This window comes from Acanthochromis polyacanthus, chromosome 14 (assembly GCF_021347895.1).
Source record: "Acanthochromis polyacanthus isolate Apoly-LR-REF ecotype Palm Island chromosome 14, KAUST_Apoly_ChrSc, whole genome shotgun sequence".
Taxonomy (NCBI): domain Eukaryota; kingdom Metazoa; phylum Chordata; class Actinopteri; family Pomacentridae; genus Acanthochromis; species Acanthochromis polyacanthus.
This window is the reverse complement of record NC_067126.1, coordinates 27,031,213-27,055,788: the sequence shown is the minus strand read 5'-3', so window position 1 is coordinate 27,055,788 and position 24,576 is coordinate 27,031,213. Positions and strand designations below refer to the sequence as shown.

The window sequence follows — 24,576 nt, the reverse complement described above, 5'->3', positions numbered from 1 at the left end:
AAAGCCCGGTATATACATGATTACATACTGAACCTATTTCCTACCAAACAAAGATGTTCTGCCTGTTATATCCACATTTTTGATCCGGCATGCATACACTTTTCTGAATGTGCCCTGAATTGACATGTTAGTAGTCTGCCCTGCTCCCTTTAATTTAATACATCCTTTTACTTTGTGAGGATACACACTAAATCCCCCACTCCTCCTCCATTTGCATTTGGCAGCTGTCTATGCAGCCCCTGTCACATAAACATATTAAACCAATAAGGAACATTTAAATGTTCCCAGACCTTCCTCTCCTCCCTCCTCCTCCTCGTTCTCCCTCGTCCTTTGCATCATCAATCAGTCTGTCCTCTTGTTTCACTGGAGACGTTGACTCACTGTCAACACCAAACTGTTTGTTTCAGATTTCTTTTTCTTTAATCATATTTCAACTGATATATTTGATTGAATGTGGGAAATATAGCAATATACTGTGTAATGAAATAGTCGTTGAGGGATTTGCCATAAAAATGAGAGATTCACGATTCGAGGACATTCAAGAATCCTCCCAGTCCATTAGAGGAAGTTTCATGTTGAAATCTCCTTGTCCTATCATCAATCTGGATGCTGCTCTGCTGTCCTTTAGTTTTCTTGGCTCTCGGTCAGGATGTTTTTCCTTCTGATTAGTGTGATTTTTTTTTTACAGAAGTGAGTGCGCAAACACTGAGTGTTGTATACACTGCTCTGTAGGTGTGTGGGTGTTGTGCGCTGCCGCTAGTAGAGTCCATACATGTTCGGTGCTGAAAAAAACAGGCCTGAACAGTTGCCACTATGTGCAGTATAAGCTTGTATCTTAATAGAGAAATGTTAAGTCATTCATCGGTTGGATAAAATGATGAAATAATTAGTATTTGTAAGCCATCAGTAAACGAGTTCACTGGGATTTAAAGCTGGGATAGGCAGGATTTTTGTGGTGTCACTGGGACAAAAATTTCATACTGACCTTTCAGTAAGTTCTAATTCAAATGGTGAGAGAGGAAACTAGACTTCTGCTCCTCCACTTGGCCTTAACCACTTAACTTCACCTCGGAATTCTGTTTGAACCATACACGAACAGAACAAGAAAAAAATAAATCTGTTTTTTGGAGTTCTGAGTAGTTCTGCCTTTGCAATATGGACTGGAAAAAATAGCTTCTATGTTACTGATTTAAAGCTAATTTGTGGCTTTTTTCAAAATGCGTGCAAAATACCAACTTTTTATGTTTTTACTCAATGGTTTATTCTAGTATTGTTTTCTCTAACTAATGGATACAATCAGTAATATTCATTTATGTTACTGTTTGATTTTAAATAAGAACTAATGGAGAAGAGCATCTTTGAATCATTTAAAGAACTTCTCGTGAACAACAAGTATTGAACAAGAAATGTCTTTAACATACTGTAAATGAATGAAAAATAGTTCATTGTAGTTAAAATATCATTACGAGGGGAATCCAGATGTCTCAGCTGGCTTAAACAGGGGCTATAGTCCTAGACACAGTGGTCATGGGTTCAAATCTTGCTCATGGCCATTTACTGCTTGTCATTCCCCTGCTCTTCTACCCACTTGTTCTGTCTCTTGCCACTGTCTTCTCGCAAAAAGGCAAAAAACAAAACAAAACAAAAAAAACCCTTAGAAATCAATACATATATAGCTACTAATATCTAATGGTGTAAGTCAGGACACAGTCAAATCAATTGTCTCCTCATTTTTCTGTCCACTAAACTCTCAGAGTGCTTTAGTGTGTGTAATCACAAGACTGAAGTTGTTTTGCCTTTATCCAGACATATGAAGGCATCAGTTAATTACCTGTCGGCTGGAGGAATTATCTGTATTTACCGAGATATCCTGTTCATACCCTCAAGCCTAAATGATTTAATGTGATGAGCAGCCATTCACAGGCTTGGCTGCTTGTTGCTTCCCTCTCTCCTTTCCTTCTCTAGACGTTTCATGACTCAGGGCCATAACTGTACCAAGCCATGTTTGGTGCCCTCAGGCCATCAATTATGTACATTTCTTCACCGAGTCAAACTTTTCACCTCAGCTGCTTCCCCATATTTATGTACTGTGTAGGTACAGTATGTCTAGAAGGTAGGGAGGCCTCACACCCTGCATACCTGCCCCACCTGCCAATAGTACTTAGTTGTTTTGTTTGTATTTTAAAATCCTTGCTTGATCTTTAAAACTGATTTAATCGATTCAGTATTTATGTTGCTACCTTCTTTGTGGTAGAATAAAAGATTGTGATAGTGAAATCAGAGTTGAGAATCAATGCATCTTAACCACATCCAGTGTATTCTCGTGACACAGTCTAACATGTTTCTAGTTTAAAACCATGTATTTTATATCTCCCAGGTATTACATGTTGGAAAACAGACTCAGAAACCTCTATGGGATGGTCTGCCACTCTTGTCAGAACGCACCTCCTAACACCAAAGAATGTAAGTAATGTAATTCTCTTTTTTCTTTTCTCTCTCCATGACTTTCCATTTACTTCCTTGCAGTTCCTTCCGCCTCCCAACATCATCTTTCAACTATGAATTCCCTGTTTTCTTTATTATATTTATCGTCACAGCTTTCTCGGTCCAAATGCAGTTAATTTCCGCTGTATTAAAAGCTACTAAACATTAAAGTTTCTGTCGAAATGAAACTAAATAAAGTGGGTTTGAACTGTTTAAAAGCAGATGTCGTGCATTTTGAAGGCCTGGACTTGGTTTGAGGAAACGACTGGAGGTCAGAGGCTGTGCTGAGTTCCTTCAGACCCTCTGGTCACTGTCCTCCCCCTGACAGAGGGCCTCAGTAATGGATACAAAACACACTCACTCCCCTCCTCTTCTTGGCTCACTTCTTCCCTGGCTCCACAGGGGTGTTTGGCTGCTCATCAATAACGTCACTGCATCATTGATTATCTGACACTGTTCCTGCGCCTGTATGTGTGCACGCACACATGGCGCCAACTGGTGCTGCGACTGCGTATAGACGTTTCTTTACACTTGCAACACCTGAAAGCTTCTGGTGTGTTTCGTTTTCCTGTCTCGCTCCTCAGCAAGTTGAGACATTTGTTCTTTGATTTGCAGATGCCTTTCAAATCTTTTTTAGAAGCGACCATATGATAGTGTGTAAGCAAGTTTAATGCCGTATGAAGTCTCATTTGTTTTTGGTGAGGAGTGACGATACATTACTGAAAATTGGGCCTAAGTATAGTATTTTATTGTATTTTTTAACTTCCACATGATTGAATTTTCAACAATTCAGTTGCATAATGTCTCCTCTGTAGAAGTAATGTGGTTTTGTTTGTGTGAGTCAGTTGTGATCTTGCAAAAGCCTTCAGATGTAATGAAAAGCATGATGAAAATGATCAAACTTCAGTACTGTAGATAGCTGTCTCCAGGCAAGAAAAATGTCAGCGTCAATCAATTTAGTTTGAAAAATCATCGCTGAAACTTAATCTTTCTCACTGTAAATGAAAATTCACTGTCAGTGGCAGAAGAATCAATAGACTTCCTATGTCATTTCACATTTTCATGCATTAAGTTAAGAAAAGTCAAAAACAGGAAAAGAATACTTGAGTGTTGCTACCGATGAGCAGAGGTTTTCATTGTCCTGCTGTGCCCTCTGTGGGTTTTGTCCAGATGTGACAAATAAAAAGAAAAATGAGGGAACAGGATCTGAGCGCTGTTTTTGACCCTCACTGATACACACTGTTATGGGAATGATATTTATGGGCCCATAATTGCTCAAAACCCCCCTTGAGTATAATTGAGGAGGCCGGAAACAAATTTTATTGTTATTGTGTCATATTTAATGAGTATGTTTTGAAAGACGAAAACCCCAAAAAGCAGCCTGGGCCTGCAGAGGAGAGGGTGTGAAGCAGGAGCAGCAGCGTATGTGAGGGTGTGTGTTTCAGTCTGTGTGTGTGTGAATAAACACTTGCTTTTCAACAGCAACCTAATTGTCTCTCCCAGGCATGGAAATGAGTGATTGAATGATGCTGTAAAGAAGTTCAAGTAAGAAAGGCCGAGTGATGCAACACAGCAAAAATTGGCGAGTGTAGCAAGTAATTCTATTGTGCATTCATATTAATAAACCTATTTTGGATTTTTTTAGCCATATTTTTTGCATTCAGAAATCATTTTAAAATTCACATTTCTTGTTGAAATCCATAGTTGGATTTTATTCATTTTGAAATTTTAATCAACGCTGCTTTCAAACTGCCTAGTTTTAACTTTTAAGCAAACTTATTACAGTTGCAATCACTATTATTTTCTACAATTGGTCATATCATTTATATCAATTTGTTGATGCAGCATAGTTGTTTGAAATATGTTTAACTATCTGGATAAGAGATTAAAAAAAATGCACTTCTTCTAACCTTACCTTCACCCTTTCTGTTAAATGAGGCATTTTTTAATTGAACCCCTTCAAAATAATGGACCCCAACATTAAAATTAAAAAAAAAAAGGAGCTGAAAGCTGGGAGTTCTACTTGCTTAGGGTGAAGGCAGGCTGACACTTGCCATGTAATCTGTAAATTACCCTTGCTCCTGCCTATCTCTGTGTGATAATTAAAACTTCGGCGGGTATGAGAAAGAAAGATGATTAGCGTGTTTATGCTTGCGCTGATGCTACTCTTTGGCAGGTCCGCTGTCGGCATCACTCAATGTCTGCCTTTTGATTTCTGTTGACTTTTGGTGCCACTTTCTAAGTGGGTGCAAATACACCTAAGTACTTAACAAGATAACATTTTCACATTCAACAGAGACGTGAGCCGATAGCAGAATCTGACATATTAGAAGTTCACCTTTGCTTCTGAGGTATCATGATTCTCACCTCGGACAAAAAAAACGCTTTGTTTTATAGATATATTTAGACTGTGCCACTCAGTTTGTTTGGACCTGAATATCCAGATTGCCCTGCAGAATTGTCATTTTTGCAGTGTGTGTTCAGCCTTCGAGACATGATTAAGAGATTAAACCGCAAGACTCTAAACAGAATTCCAGTTCAGGCTCATATCCTTATCCAGAGAGTGTAAACACATACCCAGAGTTAATGTCTGCAGCCACAGGGCACTGGTGTGTGTGGGTGTGAGTGTGTGTGTGATGACATGAGGCTGTGAGACCACGGGAAGCAGCCAAAGAGGTCTCCAGTATATCAATGCGGCGAAATGAAAGACTGATTAAAAGAGTTGATTTATGAGCTTCCAAGAGTTTACACCTCCATTAGGAAAGAGGAAAAACAGTCGATGAATAATCCAGAAATAGAGGTGCGGGGGTGGGGGGTGGGGGGGATCAGGGCAGAGACGGATCTGGACAGAAAGCTGGTTTGTTTACACTGTGATACAGCAGTCTCTTCACTGTCACAAAAGAAGTTCGTCTGCTGCTAGTGGGGAAGATTCACTTTTGTAAAATGTTACTGCTTGTAAAATGATGTCATGCAAGAATATTGGGGAATAAAAACATCAATAAAATACAATGCCAAAAGACATCCACTGCCACCAACAGTAAATGAGCTCGTAACAAAAGTCAAAACATGCAGCTTTTTATATATACTTGTCCCTTTGAGCAAGGGAGGAAAAGGATGATAAAATGTACATCCAACTCTAAAATAGGGCTGGCCCGAATAGTGGTTTCTGGCCTTCGGGCCCTATTAAAGACGAATATCCGGATATTCATTCCACCCCGTAACGTCCGACCGGGGGGGGGGGCGCGGCGGAGACGGCGGAGGCGGGCCGAATAGTTGGATCCGTTCGTCTGGTCTCCCGGGTTCACATTTTGCCCTCGTGTAGTCTTTAGTTAAACTGAAGAATTCCCAAACACTGGTCTTCAGCGTCTTGTGTTTATGCAACGAAGTGAAGCGTGGCTTCAGAGTTGGCAGCCACCCGGATATTTAGCGGGCCAATATTCGGATACCAAAATTAATATCCGGATAGTGCCGTAGCGAATGAATATTTGGATATTCGGGATATTCGGGTCCAGCCCTACTCTAAAATAAAACATTTCAGGTTGTTTTTTGCATTCCTTGCTTGCATTAAGATTTAAATGAGAAGATATGGCCCACCTATTAGACTTTAGCTAGGTATTTTAGCTTAACAGAAAGATTGGTAACAAATATAAACATCTAGACATGCACTATCAAAAAACAGCAGCAGCTTGTTCTGTGTGTCTGTAGAGCTAATTCATTTACATGTTATCTCTTGTATATACTGTATGTTAGAACACGTTTGCCTAATTTGTAGTGAGGACAGAGCCAGGCGAGATGTTTCCTCCCGTTTCCAGTCTTTTTGCTAAAATCATCAACAGGCTGCTGGTGGTAGTTTCATATTTACAGTAAAGAAATCGCTTGGCAATGAAAGCGGCAAACTATTAACTATTACTTTAATCAAAATTGGCACACGCTGGAAATAAAAAAAATTACCTCAATGTTAAAAAAATATAGTCTTCTGGCAGCTGGGATTCCCTAAAAATACTGGAGAATAATGTAAAGTTAGTACGTCATAAACAAGATCATGTGTGTTTATTTGGCATTGTAATGTTTAATAAAGGATATTTATATTTGTTGGGATTTCATTACATGATTTCATGTAAAAAATCTCAAACATTGTTGTAAAGTTAGCATTGTGTTTTCAAAGTGCAAACATCTATTAGCACTTTGAATCAAATCAAGTTTAACAATACAAGAATAGAGTTTTTTGGCATTATTTTACATAAAAAAACATAAGATTAAAAATATCTTCAGTGCTGTTAACTGTCATTGATTGTATTGAAAACAAAATATTTGTGAATTTACATTAAATTTTAATTTTGTATTTTTATACTTTTTATGCGGGGGAAAAAACTAAATTTACTCTGTAGTTTTGGATGTTGTTTTACATCAGACTGATTTCACTGCATCAAAGGTTTCAATTAATCAAAGACACGAGTCTAGAAAATGGAATGCAACAAAAGCAAACCAGTAACTGACCACATTTAAGAATGTGTGTGTTACCCTCTAATAGCAGTACTTGGTAGTAGCTCAGCAGGGCAAAAATACTTCCACTAATACATCTTCATTTAATGAATTAAGACTGAATCTCTGAATCCGTGTGTGTGTTTTACAGGCACACTAACCCGCAAGCCACCAGGAAAACCTCGAATTGACCCTGGCAGCACAACTGTGTTCCCTCATCCAGATAAAGGTATCTAGACACACAATCAAAAACATACGCACAGGCTTCATCTGCCTTCATCCATCACGCTCATTCTTTATCTGCTTTCTTTGTTCTTTCTCTCACACACACTCATAACACTTTACATTGTTGCCTCCATTTTTCAGTCTCTCCAGGGCAGGGTCACCTAGCAACAGCTCTCATTATTGCCATGTCAACGATTTTCATCATGGCCATCGCCATCGTCCTCATCATCATGTTTTACATCCTGAAGGCCAAACCAAGTGGTCAGGGTAGGACACGTGCACAGACGCACACACACACGCATTCATCATCATCATCATCATCATCATCTCATCTTAAAGGTGCACTTTTTTGAGTTTCATGACACTTTGTGTGTATGTGTGTGTGTGTGTGTGTGTGTGTGTGTGTGTGTGTGTGTGTGTGTGTGTGTGTGTGTACAGCATGTTGTTCTGGACAAGTTGTGAAAGCAGTGGAGGCTCAGACCAACAAACAGGAAGACAAGAAAGATGTCCCAGGTGAGACAGGACACACACAAACACACACTTTGTACTGTTTGTATTGCTTTTCCACGGCCATAGCTGAAGTCTGTACTTGTTAAACTAATTAATTTGTGTGCACCTGCTTTTGATTATATTCTGATTGTGATGTTTACATGAAACATTAGTAATCTTGTTAATCATATAATTCCATTCATGATGCCAGTACTATCTACATTTGTGCTTACGTGCACTGCAGGGCTGCACTTTTATACATATTCCTGTCCTGGTGACAGAAAACCTGGATAAGGGCTTTGATCAAGTTTCTGAAAACAGGTTATGGCACTTATATGCAAAAACACACAAATGCAGCACAAAAATGTGCCACCAAAAAATGTGCTAACAAAAGTGCCACTAATTTAGTTTACATCTAAAGTAGACCACCCATGAAAATAGCTTTTTATGCCTGTGCGCTTGTGACAGCGAAGGACAAAGGCACCATGCTCTTGGGTTCTCCGTCCTATTCTCGTGAACATGATATCTCAGAAACGCCTTGAGGAAAATTCTTCAAATTTGACACAATCATCCACATCGACTTCAGATTGAGCTGATTTGAATTCGGTAGTCAAAGGTCACGGTCAGTGTAACACCATGAAGCATGCTATAAATCAAGAATTCATATTCTAATTACATCTAATAGGAGAAAATAATGAAGTGATGACTTTATAGATACAAAGGGTCAAAGGGCAGCTTTACTGTGACACCATAATGTTCTGCAAAAACATTTTTCTGGCAACACCATAACTCAGCAACAGAAGGGAAGAGTGTGACTATATTTCACATTGTGTTGCACACTAGTCTTTGGTGTCAACCTGGAAAGTGTGGTGATTGTAAGGATCCTTTACACTGTCAGGTTGAAGATATTTGTGAACCTTTCACATGTTAGAATTTGCAGCTTCTTTGCAGGAACATCCCTATTTGAAGCATTGTCTACTGTCGTTGATACAATTTCGTCAGAATCAGCTTTACCGACCTTTAATACCACTCACTGAATTCCTTCAAGGCCTTCACTACCTACAATATGATTGTGAAACTGCAACTTGATGAATTGAGAAGAGAAGTAGCTGTAATTCCTGTGTTGTTACTACACTGTGTTGCTACTCTTTGAGATCATTCGAAATACACACAATACTGTTCCTGTAATGCCAAAAGTATGACGATATATCAAAAGTGTTTCTTCTAGCATGGAAAAACAAAGATAATTGGAGAAACACACATCAGCTTGGTGATATTAGAGACTGTTCTGTGTGTTTGTCCTCGCCATCTCTCTTAGCGTTTTCATTTCTGTGAAAATAAACGGAGAACGCTCACTAACTGATCATTACTGTGTTTCCATAAACACCACTTGCATGCCGCACAGTTTTAAAATATATACGAAACAACTGACGCAGTTTAAACTGCAATTGAGGTCAAACTCAACTCAAAAATCCACTCCAAATACTTCAAGGACACATAAAGCTACATAATTATAGGAACAAAACAAACTATAATTAGTTTTAGTTTTTCCAACTGTTAGCTTTAACAGCTATAAAATGACAACAAAATAGTCAGTGTGTGACAGTCAGCTGAAGCGTGAACAGATACCACCCAGCAGTTATTAACTAAATATATACTATATTTGTATATATGTAATTTTCCCTAAACCCCGCAGCAGAATCCTTTCACATCTTGATTCAAGTATGATTGACTTAATTGTCGGACCAAGCACTGAATGTTATCTGTGGACGAGCTTCCATCTACAACAGTATTATCCAAAGCTTTCCTGTAGTGCTTTGGGCTCAGCAGATAATGATTTTTCTATTTAATTAAAGCTGTAAATTGCATATCTTTGTGCAACCGTGCCACAGTAAAAACAGTTTCCACCGTAATTCCACTTTTCTCGGGGCAAATTTTCCGGAATAGCATTTGTGTGTGAACACGTTAAGATCTGCCCTACAACCAGCGCAGTTCGGACCAAATCTACAGTAAATATGTCATCAAACAAACCGTCTCATCACATCCGACTGAATCACATCTGAATGTTAATACATTATTGGCTCCATGTGTCAGTCTAGTATGTATGTGCATATTTATGACCTGCAGCATGATATATGCAAATGCAAGTGTGTGCTTGTGCACTCCGTGTGTGTGTGTGTGTGTGTGTGTGTGTGTGTGTGTGTGTGTGTGTGTGTGTGTGTGTGTGTGTGTGTGTGTTCTTGTACTTGCTACATGGTGAGTACCATTTTCTGCATTTAACTGTCAAAGTGAGGACATTTTTACAAAGTGAGGACATTTTGGCCGGTCCTCACTTTGAAACAGCCATGTTTGAGGGTGAAGACTTGTTTTTAGAGAACAGGTATGAATTGAGGTTTGGTTAGGGTTAGGGTAAGGATTAGGGTTAGGCAATCAGTTGTGATGGTTAAGGTTAGGGTAAGGCTCTAGGAAATGCATTACACCTATGGATGTCCTCACTAAGATAGAAGTACAAACATGTGTGTGTGTGTGTGTGTGTGTGTGTGTGTGTGTGTGTGTGTGTGTGTGTGTGTGTGTGGAGGCTGACAGACATGCAGTGTGATGAGTATATCATGGTGGAATGTGAAGCTTCCAAAGCTAAAGCCATACGTTGCTTTAGGCGCCATTTCTGCTGACAATGATGCTCTGTTCAATTTCACTCCCAGACTGACTGACTAACCGCTTACATGTGGTGTGAATGAGAACACACACACACACACACAAACACACAAACAGCACCCATGGCCACAGATACATTATTACTTAAAAATGTAATAGCTAAAAAGCATAATAGTGTGGTTGGAGCATTATTTAAAATAAATGTCTGCATTGTTAAGTTAATGTTGGGTTATCATAAGGGGCCGTGCCGGTGTGTGTGTGTGTGTGTGTGTGTGTGTGTGTGTGTGTGTGTGTGTGTGTGTGTGTGTGTCTCTAAGTGCACTTTGGATGACTGGTGTGTGTATGTGGGAGAGAAGCCCATTGCTTGGAGCTCTACCGGAGCTGCTGTCACTCATGCAGACACTGACTTAATAAGGCTGTGAGATGAAAGACACAGGCGCTTTGATTCACACACACACAGACACACAAGCATGGCATTTGTTCCACGTAGGTATTCACTCATTACACTGTCTATCCCCATCAGTATCTATGATGTAAGTGCAATTTAACATAATACTCAGTGTAATCATTTTATTCATTGTTCCAAGTGCAGTTCCTCTGTTTGAAAAACCTTTTAGCCTCACTAATCCGTCCTCCTTTGTGTCTTCTAACTAATGGCAACACCTAATAAAAAATACAGAAGTAATGCAGTCTTGCTTAGCGACTAAAGATCCAAAGTCACAAGACTGGACTTGAGATCTTTAATGTGGTATTGGTTTATCGTCACACAAAAAAAGATTGTGAATTTTGCAAAACTTTCGCTTTCATAATATATTTTTGTGGAGGATATTTTTGGATTTGCATGCCAAAAGGACACATCACCAATAATTAAGGAGATTTTATGTACATTTCATGGGAAAAAGCACTGAAGGCTCAAAAGATTCTTGAAAAATGAAGTAAAATTCCCATCTGCTATTATTCTATAATTGCCACTTATGCCCACACTCGCCCCCATTTGAGCAATTATAGTCAAATTTAATGTATTATTATTACTGCCTCCTCTGTGTTTTGCTTCTATTATGCATTAACCAGCTCCCCTGTAAACCTGTATGTCTCTCTCTCCCACTCTCTCAGACAATGTGGTGATCTACGCAGAGAAAGATGAGTTCGACAAACTGAAAGCTCCTCCTCAGAAGACGGTGAAAAGGTGAGAGAAACCTCTGATTCTCAGTCGGCTGCACCAACCTCCTGCTATCTGTGTGAACAAATTGGATCAGTCAAAATAAGAAGATTTTCAGTGATTACTGGTAAAATCCAGACAGCTTATGGGTCTAAGCAGCAGAAGTCTGTATGCACGGTTTGATATGAGCTGACATGCAAAAGTGAAACATAAAGGACCCAAAATAAGATTCCTGCTGGCGGATATGATCCTTTAAAACTAAGACTAGGTGCAGATGAAGGCTTTGAGTGAGGCTCTGAAATGACTGAGTTTTTAGTTCTGTCAGTAACTTAAAAGAAGTTTTAGAGACTAAAAAATGGTCAAACAACTTCTGGATATGTTGAACTGTTTCTGCACATCTAATTATTTTCTCCGTAAATTATTTCTCTATTCAATGTCAGTGACCAGTGGAAATTCATCTAATGATTTCCAGCTGGCCAAAGTCTTCAGATGTCTCTTTTTGTCTAACCAACAGTCCAAGTTGTGTAGGTCCTTCTAATTGCAACAAAACAGGGAATGGATATGTAACCTCTGGGGGTGTGCTGGTTGACTTTTGGCAGCAGATCCTTTGGGAAATATGAAAGTCTGATCAATTCTTTGGGCTCTTTGTCGTGTTCCTTGAGCCATTCCTGAGCAGCTTTAGCAGTGCAGTGGGGCACATTGTCTTTCTGGGGGAGGCTGCTGGTGTTGAGGATTGCTGTTGCCATTGTTGGTGTGCTTAGTTGGCAACAATATTTCAACACGGTCTCACGGGGATTCGTGAAACTGTTACGTAAATTTTTTGTTTCTTTTTCGTGCGCACCAACACGATTTCGTCATGTTTTTCGTGCCGCTCACCACGAAATGTTTTTCGTGTTGCTCACAACGAAACCCGCTGTGGTAATCACAGCTGAAAGTGGTTTATACCAGCGGATTCATGACGATCTAAGCTGTCCATCGGCGTATACTGCTTGTGTGATCGCGTTTGCGGCCGCCGGCCGCCGGACATTCTTGAAATTCCTATGCAAATTGGGGAAAAAAAAAAAAAAAAAAAAAAAAAAAAAAAAAGGTAAGTGTACCACCGGGTTATGGTTATGGTTAGGGTTATGGTTAGGGACGATGTCATGCAAAATATAGCGTTGGATTCGCCATGGTTTTACATTAAAAATATAATACACACATTCGTTTGAAATACGTTCTGGGTGGCACGAAAAGTCCGCCGTTTAAAATACATTGGTGCGCATTTCGTGGTGAGCGGCACGAAAAACATGACGAAATCGTGTTGGTGCGCACGAAACCGAAACTAAAACTTACGTGACAGTTTCACGAATCCTCGTGAGATCGGGCTGAATATTTAGATGGTACATGTCAAAGTGACATCCACATAAATGCGAGGACCCAAGATTTCCCAGCAGAGCATACATTGTAATGAGATGGTCAACACTTCATCGTTCAGAAAAACAGTTCTTCAGTTTTAGGAAACTAGAAGTTAATCAGATTTGCTTAAAAAATAGACTAAAATGACTATTTTAGATTTTACTCAAACACAAGCTATCTTTATGTACAGTACGTGTGCTTGTCACAAAAAGTAAAGTAAAAAGTAAAAAATGAAAAGCGCACACACACACAGTGATCTCAGAGTGTGTTATAGGCGTGTGTCTGTGTGTGTGTGTTTTCATACATGGCGTCGCAAAGGCTCTACCCAGCAGAAAGAATCTTTTATCTTTTTTTTACCATCTGCCCATAATTAAGCCACCACAGAACAAGTTGCTGCAGTTGTAGTATCACTGCTGCTGGGCCTGTTTCCCCTCCTGTATCTATATGTATATGCCTAATGCACAAAACAAGCTCATTTTGTTGTTTTTAATGAAGCAGAGAGCCATTATGTGGCTTTGGAGCAGGCAGAGAGGTGAGTTCGGTTTGAGTATGAGGTCGCACAGATGAGCCCTGAAGCTTCTTAAGCGCCGAGAGACGGACAGAGGAGGTAGTTGTCAAGACGGATAGGGGTATTTATTCCAGGCTTCACCTAAAACCACCACCAGGTGAAAGCATGTCCTGGCAGACAACAAAAGAATAACAGTTTCTTCACCGTCTTCTTACGGAATACATCTCCTCCCTCGAGTCGAGACAATGCCGCTTTATAGACGGTGGCCAACGTGCAGAGGGAAGTGTGGAAACACATGATAGTATTCAGTCCTGCACACAAACCTACAGCGATCTCTGTGCTCAAATGATAGAATGATTGGAGTAAGCATGCTTAGATCGATACGTTGTCCCAATATATAATGGAAGAGGTGCAAATTAGAGAGTAGATACACATATGCATGCACACACACACACACACACACACACAGCCCTCAGCATCAATAGTGGTAAATAGTGTGGTACAGCAGCATGCCAGAGGATGTGCTAACTCACTGCATTAGCTGCCAGAGTGGGTGTTAGATGTCTGGGAAACAATGCCATTTTGTGTGTGTGTGTTCAGGAAAAAAAGAGCGTGGGACTTTGAAACAATGGCATTCTCTTGAGCATCTCTGTCAACAAGGTGCTTTTTGCGAGAAAATCCGGAGCAGGCAGACAGAGAGGGAGAGGACGGGTAATAAAGTGATATTATATGGTATCATGTTGTAAAACGCAGGGCTATTTCAGTCAATCACAGGAACTGCTTAGAAACATCAGCAGCCGTGGCAACAAAACAGCATTCTTCTCTTTTGGTTTACTTTCATTTGTCAGAGTTCCTGTTCGCAAAGACACAAGTCATTCTGTGTGTATTGCCTGTCGCCATTTACATATGTAGCGCAAATTATGGTTATGCGTTGACAATGTGAGGAAACTGAGGTATTCTCTCAGCTGCCAGTTTATTTAAGACTGTAGTTCAGTTCAGCAGCCCTTCAATAAATCTTATTTCAGCCTCATCTAATTATTTTGTGCTAAGAGTTACTTATCAAGTTTGTAAAATAAATGTAAAGATGTAGTAGCTCATCATGGGAAATGGTGACGGTGGCACCAACCACAATCACTTTTTTAAGGCTTAAACAAACAAGAAAGTGTTATTTAGTGAGCTATAGAGGGGTAAGTAAATGGTCTAAATGACTGCACAACCTCTTACTTGTAAGAAAGCTAATTGTATTTCTGAAAAGTCCAAAGTAAATCAAAGTTTAGCATACAGTAAGTTTCCTAAAACGTAGATCTTAAAAAACTTGAGTGCTGGTTTAAGCCTGTGTGTTAATGTGGAAACTGACCGGTGGAATCCTAACAAACATTTGCCCAAAACTTTGCAAGCAGTCAGTACTCAGATTGCACATTTATTTGATAGCCGTGTACCTTCTTTGGCAAAATATTTGAAGCCATTCACATTTTCAATTATTTTGGCAATACTGAAAGCAGTGATATATGTTGTATGGTTTGTGTTTGCAGTGAAAATGATGCGTCATCAGAGAACGAGCAGCTGCTGAGCCGCAGCATCGACAGCGACGAGGAGGCGGCATCAGATAAACAGGGATCAGCCGAGAACACTAACCCCAACCCCAACCTTTGCCTCGTCAACCTGAGCAACAAACCTGACCTCTGCCTGCTCTCTCTGGGGCTCTTGGACCGCGGCCGGGCCTGCAATGGCAGCGGTGCCGTTACACCCGGCCAGGCCAATAACCTCCCGAGTCCCAACCACATCAACAATGTCAACCACATCGCCGGCAGCAACCACATCAGCAGTGTGAACGCAGTCAATAACAACAATAAAACTCCAGGGGTAGGAAGATGAAGCTTTTAAGATCATGAACAGATTCTCGGTTCTTCATCATCTGGAAGTCTCATAATGCTATTTTTGTCTATTTGGCTTTTTACCACACAGATGCTACAGAGTCGAAGGAAAAAGATCCTAGATCTGTACACCAGAGCCTGCAATGTGACTGAGGGTAAGTCTGTCACTTACAGGAAAGTATCCATCTTACAAAGCTTTGTAATCAAGAACTGATTTCTGCTAATACTGTGGGGGGACTTCACTATTTTCTGGTAAAGAGGCACTCTTTATATAAACTGTGTTAAACTGTGAGAAAAGACTGTCAGAGAAAACTGCTTTAGGGAGTGAAAATGCCTTAACAAGAAATCATTACTTCACTTCCCTCTTGTATTTTTTGGAGGACTTGGAAAAGAATGACAAAAGATGAAGAAAGATGCAACTTTGTAAAGTAATTACATTTTTTTTTCACAGTTGCTAAAGAGTCATCTAAAAAGAAACACTCATCCAGCAAAAAAAAGCTGAAACAGATTAAGACTGAAGAAAAAATATAGAACCATTACACCCTTGAAAGACCGTTATGAAGCAAACTTTGATTCCAACTCTTGATTTTCTCTCCCTGCCCAGGCCTGAGCCCGACAGAGCTCCCCTTCGACTGCCTGGAGAAGGCCAGCCGCATGCTGAGCTCCTCCTACAGCAGCGAGGCGGCCGTGGTGAAGACGTGGAGGCACCTGGCAGAAAGTTTCGGGCTGAAGCGCGATGAGATCGGCGGCATGAGCGACGGCCTGCAGCTCTTTGAGAGAGTGAGCACGGCGGGCTACAGCATCCCCGACCTCCTGACCCGCCTGGTGCAGATCGAGAGGCTGGACGCCGTGGAGTCGCTCTGTGCAGATGTCCTGGGCAGCAGTGAGGTTTCTGGACGGCCGGGTATCAGCAGCTTTCATAGCCAGTTAGTCTGTCCTTCACCGTGCCCGTCTCCATCCCAACGCTGTGCTAGCGTCTGAATATGCAGTAGAGCAGAGACTTTAGAGACTCGAGTGCTTTTCTGTGCACATGTATGTAAGGAGAGATGCTGCTCTGACAGGGAGGACAGCACATATACAGTATACAACCCCATCAGATGAAGAATGTCAGTGGACTCCCTGTCCACAATCCTTTTTTTTTGCTATAATAGGTTTCCACTTTAAATATAAGAAAGATTTTTAAAAAATTAAAGACCTCAGATTCAGGTTTTTCACTAGTTTTCAGATATTTCTCCTCTGCAAGAATATAATAATCCAAATTTGTTTTTATCTTTTTGTTGATTTTTGTCTTTCTCAAATGCTACAAAACTTTAATGGAGTGTGCGCCGGATGCAACACAAGTCTTTTTTTTCTTTTTTTTTTTACAAAATAAAACTTAGCATCGATTCAAGTTGTTGTTTTTTTAAAATAAAGATGCAATGGTGTGCTGCTGGTAATGGTTATCGGTCAGCTCCACTGCAGCAGTGGCAATAAAGTGCCTTCGCGTGAGAGAACTTTCTGAGCTGCATTCTCACTGAACGGGACCAAATCCTTGTCCTTTATCCCTCAGTTGAAGTAACCAGATGTTTGTGTCCGCATAAAGAAAGTGACCTAGTTGAACTACAGCAATAATTAAAATTCATAACTGTGCTTTCGGCTGCGCTGTCATCACACAGGAAAGACAGCAGCAGATTCGAGCTCCCTACTTAAAATGTGCTCATTATACCCAGCTGGAAATGCTAAAGCATCATTCAGCTCAGCTTTTATCTGGTAAACTCGCTTGTGAACTTTGGGCATTTGTGGACAATCCCCATGTCTCTTGCTGAATTGTGATCTCACCAGCAAAAACGCAACAGTAGACAAAAGCGGATGATGATATTTTTATTTTTGTCAAGTCTTAAAGATAGTATCAATTTTGGGTTGACCCTGCAATCTTATGTCGTTTAAAACACGTTTTATTCATTGATTAACGTACGTGTGGTAAGTGTGGAAGCAGTGATCACAACCAGATGTAGTGTACGGAAAAGTTCAACCAACCACCTCACTAAAAAGCCAAAAACACATGGATTCATTTTACGTGATGTCTCCAGTGTTGGAGCCTTAGTCCTGCACACTGAATGAACATCGCACTACTTCTACACATGTCCACAATCCACTTTCTACAACTTTAACACTCAGATCAGCATACTCTCTTACTGTAGCTACTTCCTCAGCGGTGACCCAGTCTGTGACCCTGCTCATAACTCTGCCTCTTCCCCCCCTTTACACCCCAATGCTGCGGTCTAGTGCCGCCGCCAGCCCTAATTATTTGGCGTGTGGCTCCCCATGCCCCTAATAGGCTGAAGTGTTGTGGTTTACAGAGCGGGTGCAAAGTGCCTGTGATTTCCAGCACCTAATTAAGCATTTAGGGCCACTTAACCACTGAAAGCCCAGTGGAAAAGCTGTAAAAGCCCCGCTTTAAAAAGAGCGATGCCAGGGCAGGGGAATGACTAACTGCCCGCAGGGGTTGCTGCACTGTGAACGGTGTGAGAATGGTGCCGGCCGCGGCGGAGGCAGCTCTACGCTAGTCCAAAAATGTCTGATTTTATTCAGCTTTTGTGGTCGGCTCAGTCATGCTCAGACAGGATTTAAGCTCCCCTCTCGCCTATGGGACCAATATGGCAAATGAGAACAATATGCAGTTGTGTGAGTTCTGAAAAGCAGCTGAAGCCCGTTCGGTGTTGTACGTACAGAACAGAAACTGTAGCTTGATAAGCTTTAGGTTAAAGCTCATGAGGAGCATCAAAGCTCATTTTAACTCTAACTACAGTGATGATGGCTGCAGTTAAGATGCTGCAGGTCAAGTCACTGGATTTCTTTAGCAGTTAAGCTTCCAAACTCAGGAGTAAGCTCCAAAGTCCAGTCAACGCCAAGACTCACTTTGATCTCATTGCTTGGGAATAGGACTGATCTTTATCTGATGTTGTCTGCATAATGTCTTGTGACTGATCTGCACAGTTTCTTTTTTTTCTAAGTTTTGTGTTCATATTCTGCATTGCAATCTGGGGCTGGTCTCCAGTACTTTAAATTAATTAATGTGCATGCTCATCAAGTGTGTATCCATAAATTCGTTTGTCTTTGATCTAAAGCTCACTCTTAAATATTCAGTCTTCGCCGAGCAAAGTCGTCCACAAGTCCATTTCAATTCAAAACGCATTTTGTTTTGTTTTTTACTGTTGTTTTATACTTTTGAAGTTTTGTAAAGAAAAAAAAGAAAAAAAAATAGGTGGACTGAATTGAAATGAAAAGGAGACCGTTTTCAGACATGCAAAATGTTTGTCTGACATATACTATGCAGATATGACAATGTACAGAAGCCAAACATGAATCACTTACCTCAGTAGCACATGCAGTATAATAGAACATGTAGAAACACACAAACTCTTCCCAGAACCAAAGTGTAACTGTATATATAACTTATTATTGTACATAAAGTATATCTTAATAAAGATGTATGGCAAAAAAGTATTGAATTTGAATTTATTGATGTAATAACTGACTTATAATGGATTGATTATTGAGGGTAAAGGGTTTCTTTTATGTGTTATTCTGATTGCCTGACTTAGGGAAGCTAAAATAAGATCATCTCACATAAATATGTTTTTATTTTAAATACATTTTAAACTTGCTGTATAAGACAAGATAGTCTATTAGTATTGGATTACAACTTGCAAAATGTATTTATTTTGTGTCAGTGTCTTTAAAGTCTACCGCAGTCAGTATTCTGTTTAATTTCATATAAAAATGTAATTAGAAAACACCTCTGTGTATTATCAGGGCTAAATGGCATTCATATGGTAAGTAAGCCGTACAGTCGTCCATCCCAGATGTTTGTCAGCCATTACTGCTGACACTGACAGGGTCGGCTAATGGCTTTAAGAGACCAAATGGAAAATCTTTAATGACAACATTTTCCAGTTCAAACATTTAATTAAAGGTCATTAAATGTGACATATTAATTAGATGGTTAGTCAAATAAAAGATGATTTCATTGGAAAAAGGCTGTAAGACACAATTAGACGACCATAGCTTCATTTAGTCATTAGATCTTACCCCCAAAGGCATTTTTTATCTCCTCCACAGGCTTGCTACTGCAGGAAGCCAAACCACTTCTCCTTTTAGAGATAATGACTTCTCATTGTGTTACGGCTCTAGTATGTAGGATTCTACATAAACAGAGAGTTCTTTCTTTTTATAACTAATTCACTGTTACTACAAATACTTGACTTCTGCATCATATTTTCTGTTTTAGAGAATAATAAAATGATATAACTGAATGTGCATCAACACAAATCTCAGCCAACACTTAAGTGAAAACCATCGACTGCACCCCCTGATCTTTCTCTAATAAAGACTTTCGCCACCAACTTGACACGGCAGCTGCCACCTCTGCTCACCTCTCTGTCATTATTCTTTCACTCGGTGTGGGAGTGTGTTTGTGCCAGAATTCCAGCAGCCTTAGCTAAACGGTAAGGTGTGTATGTGCTGGCTGAGGATCTTAAGGCTGGTTCAGAAAAGACCTGTCTGGCAGCGGAGACACATCGATGCTGCTGAGGGTATGTCGGGGCAGCATTGAGCTCTTTCTCTCCTCATGTTTCAAACGCTTCGAACTGCCCACAAATAGTCCATCCCACCTGAGAAGCCTTTTAGTTTCATAACACACATCCACAGCGAGTAGGCACACACACATACACACACGTATGCATCAACGTGTGTCTTCAGGGGCTGTTTTAGCGTCTTAAGCGCTTGGCTTCCTTTTATATGAAGAGGTGAAGCCATAAAGAGCCTCTTCAGGGCAAGGAGTGCCAACCAGAAGACTAATTAAACCTCTGCCAGTCAGCTACACCTCTACCCTGCAGACACATCAAATAACAGAGTGCATGTAGTGTCCAGACCTCAGTCAGGTGTTTCTTTTATAATTGGTTTGTATCAGAACTTGTGTCTGATGAACTGCATTTGCACTCCTTTATAACTGAACTGCTTTCAACAGCCATAACCGCAGCACAATTCTGCTAAAAGGAAATATCCTCTGACACGTTGTCACAGTAGTTACAGAATAAACTATTCATTGGAAATGCTTCTTGCATTCCAGCAGAAAAAATGATTGATACACTCAGGTTGAATATTACAACGCGAGTGTCAAAAACTGCAGAATGGCCACTTGAATGACTAAATCTTACCAGAAGTGAACAAATCTTCATAGACCCCCATGTTAAAATGACCAAATTTATATGAGAAAGTAACACAGAGTGGTAGGAAAAAAAAGTTTTGTCTCTAAAGCTGATTTCCACATTTATGACAACTGTAACGGGGGGGTGAATTATTATATAAGCCACCCGTGTAAATGGCATTAAGGCTCTAAGTTATGCATAAAGAAAGACGTAGGCGCTTTGTGTGACAGGTGGGTGCTGCTATAGAAAAGTCCATGGCCCAGAAATGTTCACACTGCCCACTTCCACTCACTCATATTCCACTTTGTTGCTTATTTTTTTGGATTAGCCAGGAGCTACAACACTGGTGACAAGATGGTGACGGCTGAAGCCACCACACTGAGCTACAAAACTGCTCTTTCAGAAACTTGTGTGATGTCATGGAAGGTTTATCCATCTTTATATACCAACCATGGTCAATTACAGAGTTAGAGACAGTAAGAGACGAGTAGACGGCAGAGTTAAGAACAAATCTACATAGCAATACCTTTTAAGTTCTTTAACAAAACATCATATCGCTATCTGTTAAATATTTTTGTACACAAGGTGAAAATTGGTTTTAATGGAAGTTGCGTGCTGTAAATTCGTATTTCTCAACAAAGAGGATGAGAAAAATAGTCAAATACAATACAAATCTAAGCATATGTATAAATACTTTCCAAAATGTGCTACCGCTTTGAACACGAAGATACACTGAGCTATAGAATGAAAGAAAAATAAGCAGTTTGAAACAGAACAATGTGGAGCCGGCAAAAGCTGACATCCTACAGATTATGATGGATAGAAAAGCAGGCAACATATACAGAAAATCCCTGGTTCAAATCAGGATTGACAAGTGACTTTAACAGACACAAACCCGAAAAGCAGAATAAAAGAAGTGAAAACAAACTTGAAGCTGGAAACCGGTGTAATCCCAGCCTGTCTCCCATACGTAACCTCTGACAGCTGGTTCCACTCAAGTCCATCACACAATTGCTCATTTACAGTCAGGTATATTACCCGTACCTCCATGTGCTTTCTGCATTACTCAGGCAGTGTACTGCGGCTGCTGGAAACAATATTCATATGGTGGTCTGCCACATCAAATTGCTGATTGACTTGACCCTATGGTTTTGCTGAACTGGAACCGCTGATGTTTCCCCCTGCCAGCTTCCTCCCTCCGCCCCCCCCCCCCACATAACATTTTAATAAGGTTTACCAGCCAGAGCAGAGCACCTCGGCTCTTTAAGGTAATTTTCCGAATTTTTGGTCCACTGAAAGAACCCAAACATAAATCAAGATCAGTGTATGAAGTCGTGAGGCTGATGCTGTCCAGGATAGATTGGCAGAGCTTGTTAGGAAACACGGAGCAGACGCTGCTATGCCGACTGCAGCGTGGACCAGATTTTACTGAAGCCATGAAAATAAATACATCAGCTGTTGACAGTTGCTGGAGTAGAAACAGGCAATACGGCCTCATTAAAGTCGTACTCCACCCAAAATCTATTCCACTGTCAAACACTCATCCCCTTTACTCAAGAGGGACAGCTGTAACAACTTTGTAGGTTCCGTCACTTTGAATTCCTGTCAGCTTCAATAAATTCCAACATTAAAAAGTTGAAAAAAAATCGACAGAAAATGTTTACCCAGTGAGCACTGTTTATTCCTAATTAGTGTGTTAGTCATGTGTTATGACAATATGCAGTTTTTGTGTCACACTATTGCGCTAGTGAAGCCTCGAAATAGGACAAAGTTTTTAGCAGTTGGTTGCCACTTTATTACTTAGAGGAATATTAAAATAGATGTTTCCTGCAAACTAAAGCCAAGAATCATTACTATTGATCTTGCAAAATTCAATCAATGAATTCTCTGTTTCTGTGTGTGAAAGTTACAGCACAGTGAAGGCAGGGAACAAGATTTTGGTCATGGCAAGTAAACTGTGAAAGAAAGTGATTTGTAGGTGAATAAAACACTGAAGTTTACAAGAAGCTCATGGTGGGGGAAATAAAGTAAAAATGAGTTTCACTAATTTTTGAGGTGCAAAATTGTGCAATAAGAATGAATCTGAAGTGGTACGATCGTCAACACTGAGCTTCAACCTTGGGAAAACAAATGTGTGATAAAATATTACTTTTACATCAACCTTGTCTCACTCGGCTTAAAAGGAAGACATGGAAAATGTAGTTGTAGCTGAGTATCATAGAAGTAGTTAGCATTGTCTGCTGTAGTCTCTGTACTTGCAGTAGTTGGGTTTGTCCACTAATTTGCATATAGAGGTACCGACTTAATAATAGGAGAAAGTATCAACTAAGATGAGATCTGTGGCTGAATTTACTGAGCTGCAGGGAGTGACCGCATTGATATTGTATGTCCTGAACTGAAACACTAACAGCAAGGCAGCCTGATTTGAGATCTCACAGTATTACATTCATTCTTCACAGGCTGTGTGTGTTACCATTCTGGCCAGTAGCTCCAAACTGCAGCTTTGCCAAAGCAACAGATGAGTTCATGGAGGCAGAAAGTGATGAACGGCTTCACACGAAGCTTCGGTTCAACTTGTCCTCTATGTGGATCAGCGCTCCGAGGCAGAAGAGATGGATGATGAAGAAACAGTCGATGATAACACAATGATACTCATGGAGGGATATTTATTAACCACACCGGCTTTGAAGTGACACAATAGTATGAAAAAGGGCCGAATATTTGGACTACCACAGCGTGCAGTTTATGGGAATCATCAGTATCTTTCAGGACACACAAACTCATGCGTCTCATGGTAACCTGCCTTAAGGTCAGCTCCAGAACATGGTTTGGTAAAAATGGCCGAGATAGAGTATTGTAACCGTTTTCCTAGTTACTGTGTAATATATTCCACGGCTAGAACAGCCACAAAAGAAGCATAAATGTTCTGCTCTCACGTGCTGCTGCCATAAGCCTCCGTAACCACTAATTTAATCACCTTTGCTTGCGGTTTTGTGCAGTTAGAGCAAAAAATTAAGCAAATTAGGAATTTCATCTAGTTTAAGACATAATCAGGGAGATTTGCTGAGAGGGACGGGCAGGAATTACCAAGTTCAGGTATAACCTGGCAATGCAGTTTTGCTCCCAGGGGAGATTAAAATTATACCACTTATTTACAACAGAGCAATATATTTTTTAAAGATGCACTTAAACCAAAGTGTTTTCCAGACATTTTACTTTTAAAAAGAATGTTTAACGTTGCCGTGCGTGTGTTCTGGTGCCTGCTGCACAGGAGAGGTGGTTGTAACCCAAACTGATTTGAAGTAATAGCATTTCTTATCATTAAATGGGATCAATTGCGAGCTACAACTCAATCCTGAACTTTATAGACTGTAGGATCAAAGATAAGATCATAGCAGGACATTTTAAATCTAGTAAGTAAATCCAGTAGACATACTGTAGTGGTTCTGTTCATTTGAGGGCTGAATAATACTAGAAATGTATCAATTTTCAAAAACTGACATTTCCTTTGGCAGGCGTGCAGTAATTTGACAAAAATACAACCACATCTCATCTTCTACCAATTGCAAGTATTGTTTGCACATGCATAGTTTTCAAGAGTCTGCCATCACTCAAGATATTACTTTAATTCAAATCTGAAACAGATTGCATTTATTTGCAGACTATTTCATTTCAAACGTCTTGACCGTTTCTTTAGCAGGTGGTTTAAAACCTCCAGATTAAAGATCGGCATCAAAAATCCACCAATCCGTCAGTTCTACCATTTCCTGGATAAGATACACCGTGGACAGGTCACCAGTCCATCACAGTGTTGACACAAAGAGACAGACAACCACCATATACTCTCCTCTTACACCTACACTCCCCTCCAAAAGTATTGGAACAGTGAGGCCATTTCCTTTATTTTACTGTAGGCTGAAACATTTGAGTTTGACATTAAACAATGAATATGAGACAAGATTAACATTTCAGCTTTTATTTCCAGGTATTTACATCTGAAGATAGCATTGTTTGTCACGGAACACCAAATTTTTAGGTGAGCAAAAGTACTGGAACAGATAAACTTAAAACAACACGAATAAGACTTCATATTTAGTTACAAATCATTTGCTTTCA

The 24,576-nt window shown here is 40.1% G+C and overlaps 1 protein-coding gene across 2 annotated transcripts in view; it reads left to right on the top strand.

Moving 5' to 3' along the window:
* Positions 1-18,757, top strand: part of edar (ectodysplasin A receptor) — a 42,251-nt gene extending 23,494 nt beyond the window's left edge. The window contains exons 5-12 of one of the 2 annotated variants that reach the window (XM_022203619.2): positions 2,378-2,463; positions 7,118-7,195; positions 7,333-7,458; positions 7,630-7,704; positions 11,449-11,521; positions 14,930-15,260; positions 15,363-15,426; positions 15,876-18,757. In XM_022203619.2, coding sequence (XP_022059311.1) covers positions 2,378-2,463; positions 7,118-7,195; positions 7,333-7,458; positions 7,630-7,704; positions 11,449-11,521; positions 14,930-15,260; positions 15,363-15,426; positions 15,876-16,252 — 1,210 coding nt within the window. In that variant the 3' untranslated portion in view covers positions 16,253-18,757. The remainder of the gene's footprint in view (positions 1-2,377; positions 2,464-7,117; positions 7,196-7,332; positions 7,459-7,629; positions 7,705-11,448; positions 11,522-14,929; positions 15,261-15,362; positions 15,427-15,875) is intronic. The other variant, XM_051959253.1, reaches the window with a different exon arrangement.
* The last annotated feature ends 5,819 nt before the right edge of the window (positions 18,758-24,576 follow it).